General features: G+C 44.9%; 1 protein-coding gene across 1 annotated transcript; it reads right to left on the bottom strand.

Moving 5' to 3' along the window:
* Window positions 1–484: 484 nt before the first annotated feature.
* Window positions 485–5,493, bottom strand: PDCD5 (programmed cell death 5). Its single transcript, XM_066557146.1, has 6 exons — window positions 5,397–5,493; window positions 3,769–3,809; window positions 2,586–2,647; window positions 2,059–2,150; window positions 1,754–1,825; window positions 485–1,444 (listed from the first exon to the last, which is right to left on the bottom strand). The coding sequence occupies exons 1-6, from the start codon at window positions 5,460–5,462 to the stop codon at window positions 1,397–1,399; spliced, it is 381 nt and encodes a 126-aa protein (XP_066413243.1). The 5' UTR covers window positions 5,463–5,493; the 3' UTR covers window positions 485–1,396.
* Between the last annotated feature and the right edge of the window lie 7,694 nt (window positions 5,494–13,187).

The following is a 13,187-nucleotide window of genomic DNA, read 5'->3' on the forward strand; positions in this document are numbered from 1 at the left end:
AAATTAAAAAAAAAAAAGAATGTTCAGGTATTACAAGTCAAAAGACACAAAAGGAAAGAGGTAAAACAGGTTTTTCCTTCTTGTGACACTATAAAGATTACCCAGAGTAAGTCATTGGTCCTTACCTGTAGCAAGAATAATCCAGATATTTAAGATCTAGTAGACTATTATAAATGTGATTTCCAAATGACAGAGTGAGAATTTTGCTTGTGTTTTATTGTAGCATGCATTTAACTAAATTATTCTTCAGATTTCTCAACCATATAGATAAGAAAAATCAGTTCACCAAACTTTGGCTTCAGACTCAGTAAGGGTGGTAAGTCTGAAGAAATTTGGCACACTCAGAGTATCACTAAAGCTAAGGCATCCTAATTACAAACACAGAGAAGCAAAATGCACAGTCTAAACCAAATGAAACAAAAATAACAAATGTTGCCTATTTTTAACCACATTCAGCCAAGATGAAAAACACACCCACTAGTGCTCACTTGAAACAAGTTTATTCTGTTCCAAAAAACAGTGCAGTTGGAATCATACACGATCCTGTTAAATTATGTCAGATAAGGGGGTTGTGGTGGGAGAGTTTATCAGCACATTACAGTATTCATCCTACTGATTTCCATAACCATATTCATATTCTTGAATAAAGGTACAGCACAAGTTCAATTTTACTTTAAGCATGCAGGAGTTGCAGAGTTTAGGAAATGGTCTGTCTTTTTTTTCCAGGTAAGAAACTCTCCAGCCATTTGATAAAAGTGGAGGTAGTTGTAAGAATACACAATACCAGGTGTCTGAACAGTGCTGTGTATGACACAGTTAACTTGCTTTGTTTGAAAGCCAGGAACTGACAGGGGAACTGTTCAGCTGTTTGCTGGTAAGGTTTCTTTACACAGACTGCCTGATAGGAATCCCCTGATCCAAACACTATTTGGATACCTTTATTTTCAAATTTCCAGTAAGGACTTGAGAGCCGGTGGCTGGCTGGACAGGCATCCTCCAGGGGCTCAGGGAATCTCCTTTCTAACACTTCTGTGACAGAGTCTGGACAGACTTGAACTCTGAGTGGCTGTTCCCTGTTTCACTTGGCTCCTGTGCTTGCAATCTCCAGTAACAGCAAGTTAAGTGTGTGCAGTGGCTGAAAGCAGAGCTTACGGTGAGGAAGGGGCAACAAAACATTCATGCTAATGAAGCCATGGGGAACCCCACACTGCTCAGGCCTCTTATACTACAAAACTTTAAGTTATAAAATCCCCCTTCTCAGATTTATTTTACAAGTTATTTGTTGGCCTTTTATAATAATAAAAAAAAAGTCAAGAAGCGTAAACATTTTCAGATCTTGCATTCTGCCTGCTAACAGCATTTCTCCAGGCTATTGTTTGGCAGCCTTACAGTAGTATTAATAATCATCCTCTTCATCAGAATCCAAGACTTTCCTTCTGTTGAACTAGAATGAAATAGATAAAGTGAAAATTGAAGGGTCATGGTAGATGCAGGCTGGCACAAGCCTTTCCCAGTCCATGCACGTGGCAATGGCCCTGCCTGGCCCAGGGGCACAGACAGAGCTGGGCCAGGCTGGCCCACCCCACGCTGGCCCCAGGAGCTGCAGATGTGTAGGACTGGCTCTGATGGAACCCCAGCACCCACCAGGGCAGGGCAGGAGGTACAAACACAAACTTCCACCCTGAGCTGGTCCCACACGTGCAATTCTGCTGCTCTACTTTATCCAACACTACAGTTAGGAAAGAACACTCACCTTCACTGTTGTTTTCTTTTCTGTTTGCTGACTCACTTTTTCAAGAATTTCTATCAAACCTTGTTCTGATACCTAGGAAAGTCAAACAAAATGTGGATAAACACACTCAGAGTATCAAACTGAACTGCCATTTCCTTTCTTACAAAAGGTCTTTGATGGAATTATATAGTCTTTGATGAAATTATAATAGTCTTTAGGAGGTATTTACAATTAATTTAACTCACATCTATTATAAACATATTTCTGTAGAGTCAATTTGGTTTATAAATAAATATATTTGAGAAAGAATTAGGAAACATACTGACCTTTCCAGCTAGCTGTCCAAATCTTGCCATCTGTATAAGATAATTCTCTACTGCTTTTGCTTTGTCTGGTTTCACAAGTGCTAAATTGCTTACTGCAACAGAAACAGGCTCTGTTTATTTGGGGTTAGAACATTCTTCAATACCTTCACTAGTAACAAAAAAGTGACAAATGTCCCTAGGAAACAATCTTCTTCATGCCAGGGTCATGAAATAAATTGAAAAAGCCATCTTCATTTATGCCAGGTACAAGACAGTTACATTTCTTACTTTTAAATATTTGCTCCTCATTAAACAACTTTGACTCTCCATAAAATTCCTTCTACTAATTTAAATAAAACCCAAAACATTAACATAATTCAGATACTCATCAGCCTCTCCCTTCTAATCACTGATATTGCCAACTGAAAAGCTGCAAGTTTTATCTTCTCAGCAAAGCCAGTATTTTTCTAGTCTGGTCTCTGTACAACACACCTCTGAGAAGTCACTTAGATGAGTCTTTTTTAGTAGGAAGTTACTTGGATACTCACATCTTGCACGAGCTGCTTGATCAAGAACTTGAGCTAAAATTGTATTCCTTATCTCTGCTTCTCTGTAAGGAAAAGTGAAGCACACATTAGAAGTGGGATTTCAAACACCTACAGTAACACAAACAGAACAGCAAACTACAGAAGATTTTTGATTTGTGGGAAGTGGCTTCTTGAGGTCACTTCAAACCTTCCATTTATATGATATCTTTTACAGCATCTCCTGTCCTGGTAATGTCCTTTTCTTATGGACATTTCCCATTACTGAAGTTACACAGCTGGCAACATCTTCCAAGAAATCAAGGTGGAGTTTCATACTTACACCTTCTCACTGCTCATGATTACATTTTAAGAGGCAAAAGCTGTGCTACCCTTTAGATCCTGCATTTATCCATGTGGAATTGACCCCAAGGCAGTACATGGCAGAATAGGCACAAGGAATTGTCCATGCAATTCCAAAACCAAAGCAAAGCTCATTTATGTATTCAGAACTTTCACATGGAGACTTCCCTAAGTCTCCATGTATTTAAAACGTTTGATATAAGTATCTGCAAAACTGGAGCTTTAGTTTATGAAACTTTAGTTAATACAGGCTTGGACTGTGCAAAGTCAGCTCTTCAAACACTTGTTTATAATTTTCCCCTTAGCACAAATACTGAACACTGTTCCCCCACTGAGCTTCCAGAAAAATAATCTTGTTTCAGCTTTTTAAGTGGAGTAGTATCCCAGAAAAATCAAATCAACTGGGAAAGGCTCTTCCCACTGCAATACCAGCCAAACCCAACCCAAACTCACCACTGACAAAAAGCAGCAGTTTGGGAGGAGTTCTGCCAGCCTGCAAGACTTGGATCATCAACTCCTACCAACCCTGAGGAGCCAAGGGCTCTGCCTTCCAGAAGCAGGTGACAGTGGGAGGGATGCTGCTCCCCAGAGCACCCTGCTGCATCACTGCAGCTCAGGAGGTTACTGACTCACACAAGTGCCAAGGGAAAATGAGCTGCTGCTGCTTTCTCATCATGCCCTCCCACCCCAGCAGGGCTCAGGCAGTGTGGCCATGGCATGGGAGCCACACCTGCATCCAATCTTTGATCCATTTCAACTCCTTTGTGGGTGGTTCTCCCAGCAACAAAACAAATGGTTAAAGATGATTAGATGCCAGACCAAAATTCAATACTCTCATTTATACCTCTGCTTTGCTTCCTGTTGCGACGGGTCAGCAGAAGGATCCTGAAGGAGGAGATCAGAGCAAATATCACAATACAGAATCATTCCACACAGGACAGAAAGTTAAAATACTCCAGCAGCGTTGATGGAAGATAAACCTGCCTGCTAAACCTGCCTGCCCATGGATGAGACCCTGGAAATGGGAATCTGCTGCCCTAGCACATAAACGTGCCACCCTCTGCTCTCCTGACAGCGCAGTCGTGCCAGCAGTGGGGTGAGCTGCTCCTGGGCTGGGGGCAGGAAGAGGCTTCCCCTGAGCTCTGGGATCACAGGCTTCCCCAAAGGCCAGAAAAGTGACAGAAGCATTAGAGATGCATTAGAGTAAGATAAGGATATGTAAAATGAAACATAACACATTCTCAGCATGGCAGCTGAAATCCCAGAATCACAGAATAATGGAACACTCTAAGCTGGAAGAACCCACAAGGATCGTCAAGTCTAACTCCTGAAACCACTGAAAAGTTAATGAGGGGGGTTCTACAGGAGTTGGTTCCTGCATTAAACACTAATACATATAAAAACAAAAAGGGGGCAAACTTCCAAGTCACTATTACTGGTGACTATTCAGAAACAAGTAACAAAAACCAACAAAACCCCTGGACTTTATATGGAATCAACACCTCAGATTTTACAGGTAACTATTAAAGGTGTGAAAGCAGGATGGAAAACCACACAGACAGGAAATGGGGCTGGCTGGAGATAGAATTCCTTCACAGGAACAACAAAATTGACACTTCATATAAATCCATACATGGATTGTATCAGAGGATGGTGTCCAACTCCTTTCAGTGGTGCCCAGCAGAGGACAAGGAGCAGTGGCCATAAACTAAAACACAAGTTTCACTTTAATACAAGGAAGAACTTCTTTCCATGGAGGGTGGCAGAGCACTGGAGCAGCTGCCCAGGGAGGGAGTGGAATCTCTGTCTCTGGAGACATTCCAAACCCACCTGGATATGCTCCTGTGTCAGCTGCTCCAGGTGACTCTGCCCTGGTGAGAGGCTGGACTGGATGGTTTCCAGAAGTTCCTTACAGCCCTTACAATTCTGTGATTCTGTGATTCAGCTCTGAAAACTGAGATGGCTGGAAAGGCTAGGAAGGCAATCCATGTAATAGTGAGTGGTCGGGGGCGGGAACGTTCGTAGGCCGAACCTCCCAGGGCAGGAGTGGAGGGAGGCGGCGGCGGGGCCGGGGCTGCGCTCGGTGCCGTTTCCAGCCAAAGCTCCGGCACGGCCGGGCCTCTTCCCGCTTCCCCCCGGCCCCGGTCACGCACACGCCGCTCCTCTTCCCCTCCGGCCCCCGAGAGGCGCCGAAAGCGCTTCGGGCGGAGGGTCAGGCGCTGCCTCACCCCGTCCCCGGCCCTGTTTCCCCCCTCCCCTCACCCCGTGCTGGGCCCTGATCTCGCCCGTCCCCTCACCCCGTGCTGGGCCCTGATCTCGCCCGTCCCCTCACCCCGTGCTGGGCCCTGATCTCGCCCGTGCCCTCACCCCGTGCTCGGCCCTGATCTCGCCCGTGCCCTCACCCCGTGCTCGGCCCTGATCTCGCCCGTGCCCTCACCCCGTGCTCGGCCCTGATCTCGCCCGTGCCCTCACCCCGTGCTCGGCCCTGATCTCGCCCAGCCGCCGCTGCCGCAGCGCCTCCAGCTCCTCGTCCGCCATGGCTGAGGCCGCCCGCGCCAGGCGCTGCCAATCCACCGCCGAACGGTGCCCCCGCCCTGCCGAGCCATCGCCAGGCGAGGCCAATCCACCGCCTATGCCCGAGCCCCCGGAGCAGGGCAGGGTCCCTGGAACAGGGGACGCAGGGACGCGTCCGGGTGTGTTTGGGATGTATCCAGAGAGGGGGACTCCACACCTGTCTGGCAGCTCTGCCACCCGTAGTGTAAAGAAGCTCTTCCTTATATTGGTGTGGGATCTGCGTTTTAGATCACCGGTATTGCTTCTCGCCCTGTCGCTGGGCTCCACTGAACAGAGCCTGGCACCATGTCGTATGGACTGATGAGATCCCTCTCACTCTTCCCCAGGCTCACGTGTCACAGTCCCTTCTCATCACAAAGATGCTCCAGACCCTTCCTCATCTTTGTGGTCTCTGCTAGACCCTCTCCAGCAGCTCCTTGCCTTTCCTGAGCTGCCCCTCTTTTGGGAGCTGCCGGCGTGAGGGACCAGCCCGGAGTGCGCTGTGTGTGAGGGCACAGCGGGACCGGCCCGGAGTGCGCTGTGTGTGAGGGCACAGCGGGACCGGAGTGCGCTGTGTGTGAGGGCACAGCGGGACCGGCCCGGAGTGCGCTGTGTGTGAGGGCACAGCGGGACCGGAGTGCGCTGTGTGTGAGGGAGCAGCAGGACGGGACCAGCCCGGAGTGCGCTGAGTGTGAGGGCACAGCGGGACCGGTCCGGAGTGTGTGAGGGCACAGCGGGACGGGCACGGTCCCGCTGGGCTGCTGGAACACCGAGGCTCTGCCGTGTCCCTTTGTGCCAGTGACTGCTACAAATGTCATCATGGACTGGTGACCTGGGCTCTGAGTCTGCCACGGGCCCTCCGATTTCCCCTAAAAAGCAGCCGTGGGGACGCGATTTGGTGGATCATCCCACGGGAGCTGCAGGGAATGGCGTTGCCCCCAGCTCTGCTCTGCTGTTTGGGGCTCCCCAAAAGTGCCTCCTTGTGCTGACCCCCCCGCTCCTCAGTTCGGTCCACAGTCCGCAATGGGGACCAAAAGACATCCTGACCTGCAGCCACTAGCCTGTCTCTGGAATCAAATAGAAAAAAAAAACCCGCACTTCCCCAAAAAGCTGACAAAGGTACTGACCTTCATCAGACTGGGTACAAAGACACTAATAGCGTCAAAATAGCAATGCAACTATTACTGGCACTCTCATTTAATAGCTTCAATCACGTTTGAAAAGTAACTTTCACACCTCAAATTTCAGCCTTTATTGTTGATTTGTCACACTCTTATTACAGGCTGTAGGTTTTCCATTCGTACTCTAAGATTTAATTTAACTGAAGAAAAACCCCAAAAGCTGCTCTGCCAGGATGAATAAGCCACAGCTCCCTTACCACAGGGAAAATAAATAATTTTTTACCAAATATTTCTGGTCTAGTTTTAAACAGTAACAAAATGTGTCAAGTGCTTATTTCTTTAACAACTCTGGCAGCGAATGCAGACAAAAATAGCGGAGTGGAGTTAATTTATTTTGGATTTTTCCATGTCGCACCTTCCAGATGGACCACAGGAGCCCATCCATCCTGCCTGAAAACCTCCCGTCCATCCTCGTGTTCTGAGCAGCATGTTCCGACCGATTGAAAGTCAGGGCTATTTCGGGATCAGGTATTTAGCGGTTCACAAGGTATGATTTGGTTTGTCCCTCCCCATGGGCAGCAGAGGGAGCCCTTGTTCTACACAACAGTATTCTGTGCTCATCGTTAAACAGACAACAAAACAAAAAATTGTTTGGGTTGGTTTTTTGGGTTTTTTGGGTTTTTTCGTTTTGTTTTCGTTTTGGTTTTGTTTTTTTTTTTTTTTTTGCCGCGCAGTATGTTCTCCCAGATGAAGCTTTAATCTATATCGTACATCTCTGCTGCTGTAAATTCATGCTCCATTATACCACCATATGCTTGGCTTCGCTCAGAGAAAGCTGCAGTAATCCTAATACTTCATCTCGCTTTAGAGATATTTGTGTTGTGGATTTCACTGCATATTGTTTGCTCCCACACTTAAAGGTTATGTCTTAATAAGTTGTTCTGGATGAGTTTATTAGCAGGGAGCTGGCAGTTGATGAGTTTTTGTGTTTTGTGAGAAGGTGTCGTAGTTATTGCCAATTACGATATGAGGCTCAGGAAGCAAAAGAGTTTGTGGTTCATTAAAGAAATCTGGAGGTAGCAATGCTTTAAGTTGTGTATTGTTTTTGGCTCATCAGCTCATCAGTTGTGTATTGTTTTGGCCTGGTTTGTTTTTCAGCTGCTCCCAGGTACAGATCATTTCCTCTGCAAACAGGGCAGCTCTTACTGCAAAAGCATGAAAGGATGGACCAAGGTTTTTCAGAATCCGTTGAACAGTTTATTCTGTTCAGAACCTTTAATTGTAATGCAGAAATAGTGGATTCCTGGAAATTCTCAACATTTTTGATATATCCACAGAATTCTGTGTGTCATTTATATTGATGAAGGATGATAAACAGAGATGCTTTAAAAAGACTGGTTTTCCTATTTGTTAAACTTATACTGTGTATTATTTAGGAATGTCAGCTGTAAAAATGCTCAGTATGTATTGGTTTGCAAGTTATAATGCCCTATGTATAGATTAGTAATTCAGCAGAGTTCTCAGGACTACTTGAGATATGTAAAAATCTCCAGGAGATCACTTTCAATAAGCAGGATCCTTCACAAGTCCTTTGAGACTCAATTTCAAACACTAGGGGGATCAAGAAAAGCTTGCTGATTTTTTCCCCAAGGTTTTAATCACTATAAATGGTGTCTTTATTTAAGTAATGCTCACATTGACCTCATAATCACCCTTGGAATGACACCAAATTAGAGTCGTAACAGAATGCATGAAAAAACTCATGAACAAAATGTCTCATCCCTCAAGCAACTGTAAATAAAGCAAAATATTGATGGTTGTGACAACACTCTGCAACTCTGTGTTTAGCACTTCTGCTTGGAAGATACACTGGAAATCCTCACTTGATGAAATCCTTGCTAAGTCATCTCTGGCTTAAATTAAAATTTTAAAAAAAATAAATCACAGAAACATTGCTATAAAAATCGGCAGACATTGCAATGTCTTCAAAATAAACATTGCAAGATTTTTCCACCTTACAGAAGCTGAAGTAAGATACTATAAGAAAAGTAATATTAAAAAAAAGAAAATTGAATTCTATTTGATGAGAAAGAAATTAAGAAAAATTTACAGCAGGAGTAGAAACTACAATCTTCAATGATTAACAGTGGCTTTAAAGCATCTAATTAGTAATTATACAATAACATTGTGCCTGTTCCAAATCTTACTGAAGCCATAGAAGATGTCCCCTTTAATTTCCATTGTCCCATAAACAAACAAAGCAATGCAGAGAAGGATTATTTGCAATGCAACACTCTGAATGGTGCCTCAGCAGTGGGCTCAAATAAATGAATAAATGTGGCATGAGAATCACTGTGCCCAGGCTGGACCATGGCTTTACAAAGAGTTGTATGCAATAATAGCAAAATACAGTAGAATGGATTTGGAAGTGGAATGATGTCCATGTGTGAAGAGATGTCAGATTGTAAAAGACAGGAGTGAGAAAAGGAAAAATATTACTCTTTACAGTTTTATTGACAGACTTTTAAATTACATTTATTTTCAAAGACTAAATAGCAAATGTTTTGTAGGAACATAATCCATATAGTGCCATCAGATGTGAGGAGCTCATTCAGGTGTTTCCTTATGCTATATATATTTATATATTTAAAGTGGGATACAGAAGCTGTGATTGTATCTTACAGATTTCAGCAGGAACTGAATTGGGGTTTAAGTTCCACCTGCACACTACCTGAGTTCATGTGTAATTTTCAGTCCACTGAAACGAGTCGCCGGCTGGCTCCTGAAATTCCGCATTGGGCAGGATGCCTCAAAAACCCAAGCTGGCCCCAGTGCCAACTTGGGCTGGTTTGACAGTGCCAAGTGGCTCCTGCAATCTGCCATCAGGAACCCAGCATGGTGAGTTTTGTTTCCCAGGGAAAAGGGTCAATGTTGGTGTTCAGGGGCCTCTGGCCCAGAGTGACCCTGGTTTGCTCCTGAAATTCCATATTGCACAGGTGCCTCCCAGACCCGAGCTGGCACCAGTGCCAACTCAGGCTGGTTTGACAGTGCCAAGTGGCTCCAGCAATCTGCCATCAGGAACCTGGGCTGGTGAGTTTTGTTTGCCAGGGATAAAGGCTGGAGGTAGTGTTCAGTTGCCTGTGGTGCTAAGTGGCTGTCTGTCTGTCTGCAGGGGTTCTGAAATCCAGGTCTCCTCTGCCCCACCCCTCTCTTCCCTCAATCCCCACCGGTGACTCCCTGCAGCAGCATGTGGGTACCCGAACAGGAGCTTTGGGGTGACCCACAGACATTGCAGGCTGAGGGGCAAAGAGGGGGGGGCTTGACAGGTGGAGAGCTGACACTGAGGGTTAGGGGTGCACAGGACACTGGGTAGGGTTAGGGCACAGGTGTAGCAGCCCTCACCCCAGCCCTAAGCTCACCCTGAACAGCACCAGGTTTTCCCTACTGCAGCACAAGGCAGCAGCCCTGATGGTGGGACAGCCCTGGGACCCTCCCAGCAGGTGCAGGCAGTTACCCCAGTTAAAAGGTAGAGATGATGTTTGGAGGCTGCAGAGTTGCAGGTAGGGTTTGTGGCTGAGAAGGTTTTTATGGGTTTTTTTTTTTTCAGGGCTTTAAGAGTATTATTTTTGGGGTTTTTGCTAGAGTTTTTTAGGAGTTTTCTGGGAATGTTTAGGATAGCTTTAGGGCTTTTTCAGGGTATTTAAATGATTTTTTAGGGTGTTTTAAGGGCTTTCTTACTACTAATTTGAATTTTTAGTGCTTTTTTTGTGTGTGCTTGGAGCTTTTGTAAGGCTATTTAAAAATATTTAGGGCTTTTTTTAGGACTATTGAGGGTATGTGGAGAACTTTTTTTGGACTAAGGTATTTCTAGGGTTTTTGAGGGAATTTCTAGGCTTTTTTAGGGTCTTATCAGGGCATTTGAAAGATTTTAGGGGTATTCTCAGAGCTCTTTTAGGACTATTTAGAGATTTTTTTAAAGGTTATTTGGGGATTTTTAAGGGTGTTTTAGGGGCTTTTTAAAAGTAGGGTGTTTTTAGTGAATTCTGAGGCTATTTTTAGGTTTTTGTGGGGTGTTTAGGACACTTTGAAAACTAGGGCTTTTTTAGGGAATTGATAGGGTATTTTTAGGGTCCTTTCAGGGCATGACAGAGGCTGTGGGGCAGCTTGAGGGGCACTGTGGGGGTTTGAGGGTGGCAGAGGCTGGGAGCTGAGGGAGGAGCAGGGAGAGGGGACAGTGGGTGACACACCGAGATGCTGAGGGTGGCAGGGGCAGCTGGAGGGTGACACTGAGAAGCTGGGGGCTGAGGGGCAAAGGAAGGGGATTAAGGGTGACACACAGGAGCTGAGGGGCAGCTGAGAGGGGGGCTTGAGGGCTGGACAGTGCAGTGGAGATCAGGGCTACAGGGTACAGCTTAGGAGGCAAGTTAGGGTACAGGTGCAGCGCCCCTTAGCCCAGCCCTAACCTCAGCCTAAGCAGCCCCACTAAAAACAGCCTTTTCCCCCAACAGCAGCACAACACAGCAACCCTAACAGAGAGACCAGAGCAGAGCCCTCCCGGCGGGACAGGACACCACCCTCACACCAGGACAGTGACAGAGCTCTCAGAGGACAAGATCCACTGTAAAAAGGTAGGGAAGACATCTGAGGGTTAAAGAGCAACAGGTGGCAGGTTTTTTCAGGATTTTTCCACAACTGCTAAGGATATATAGGGGATTCTTGAAGGTTTCTTAGGACATTTTTGGCTTAGCCTTAGCCTAAGGCAGCATTTACTGCCTAGGGTTAGGGTTACACCTAGGGTTAGGGTTTTGAAAACCACAAAGCCCAGAGCTCCAGGCACACTGCAGCTGCAAAAGGCATCCCAAGGGGAACACAGAACAGCCAAAAGCTCTTCCTCCATAGCTTTCTTGTTTTAATAGCCTGAGACCATAAGAGTGAGGAAGCTTTCACAGAGGCATTGTGCCTCACTGGTTCCTTGGCTGTACAAACAATATTTTCTTTGATACAGCAGCCTGTAAGCTTTGGTTCCTAAATTTCCCTTTACAGCAGCTGTAAACTTTGGTTCCTAAATTTCCAGCATTAATATGTTTGAGTATTTTTAACATGTAAGTGCACAAAATATACATTAGATAAATCCAAACATTTGTTTAGGTTTGTGTCACTGTTGGGCTTCTTTAATTTTCAAAGATGAAGGTGAGATAATTACTTTAAAGGTGGTTTCTCCCCTTGTTGGTAATACATTTGTCTTTATCACTGAGTAAACCAGAATATTTCTTACAATAACTGTTCTGATTGACACCCTTGCTATTTGTGATGTACTGTATAAGATACCTCAAATGAACCAGACACCAGGTCATTGTACTGTCATAGTGTTTGGAGTTATGTAAACAAATGTTATTTCCAAAGGATTGTTTCTAGAAACCTCTTGTCTGTACCTTTCTGTTCAATGTGCTGATGTGTAATGCTTTAAAGTTTGCTTCCTCCTCCCTGGGGGCAAACCCCTCTCAAACCCAGGCAGCCTCTACGGAGGAGGGTTGCACTGGACACTGGATCTAGGTCAGTCCATCTGTGGCTTTCAGAGCTACTGCCCTTGGCAGATGTGGGCTCCCTGATTTTGCAGCAGTTGTCTGCTCCAGACCCTGGAGGCCTTCACATCCCAAGCCATAGGGCTGCAGTCCAGTGATGTCCTTTCCAGAGCTGGGGAATCTGGAAGGCCAGATTCTCAGCAGCCCTTTAAGCCAGATGCTGAGCAGCTCACAAGAAGCCTGCCTGGCTTCGGCTGAAAGCTGGGCAGAATGGAATCAGATACATTTTCTTTGCCAAACTGCACATTCTGACCGTGTAATTTGTTCTTCTGATATGTTCTGCTGAGTCAAAAATAATTTGGGTTTCACACATAGAGAAACATGATGACCAAAACAAAAGATACTGAAGTTTTAGAGAATTACACTTGTGAATAGGAAAGACAAGCAAGAATTAATGGGTTCTTTATGTTTATTGCAAGATTACAAATAACTGAAAAAAATTGGAACAAGATTTTACTAAGATTTAGTGTTTGGCATATGTATTTGTTGTATTTTATGTATTGAATGTGAAAAGAGCAGTCTACTTCTCACAGACATTTTATTAAGGCAGTATGGGGATGGAACACAGTCTTGAGAAAAATGAGCATTTAGAGAATAGGATAAAGTCATGCAAAAATCATTATTTTTTAAATTTTTTTAAAACATTTTTTCTGTCTTAGTCACAAGTCAAAAAAACTTTATCATGTGAAGACTTAAGGGCTTAAGAAAAGCTTTTCTGTAAAGGTTTTCAAACTGTTTAGGGCCATTATTAATGATGTGTTTCTACTGGTAAGCAGTAAGGCACCAGCCAGGGAAGACAGAGTATACCTTTAGAGTGTGATTAGAGTGACAATTGATTGTGGCTGTCTTGTCACATTTTAAAACACCTCAGGTTCCCCTTTTTATAGTAGAGGAAATGTATTTAAATATCTGTATAGAGGCTTTGCCCCGGCGGTCCTGGTTGTCCTTGATGGGCTGCAGCTGTGACCAATGGAGATAACTGGGATAAAAGGGGGTGGGTTAGCCAG

The sequence above is a fragment of the Molothrus aeneus genome, chromosome 11, assembly GCF_037042795.1.
Source record: "Molothrus aeneus isolate 106 chromosome 11, BPBGC_Maene_1.0, whole genome shotgun sequence".
NCBI lineage: Eukaryota > Metazoa > Chordata > Aves > Passeriformes > Icteridae > Molothrus > Molothrus aeneus.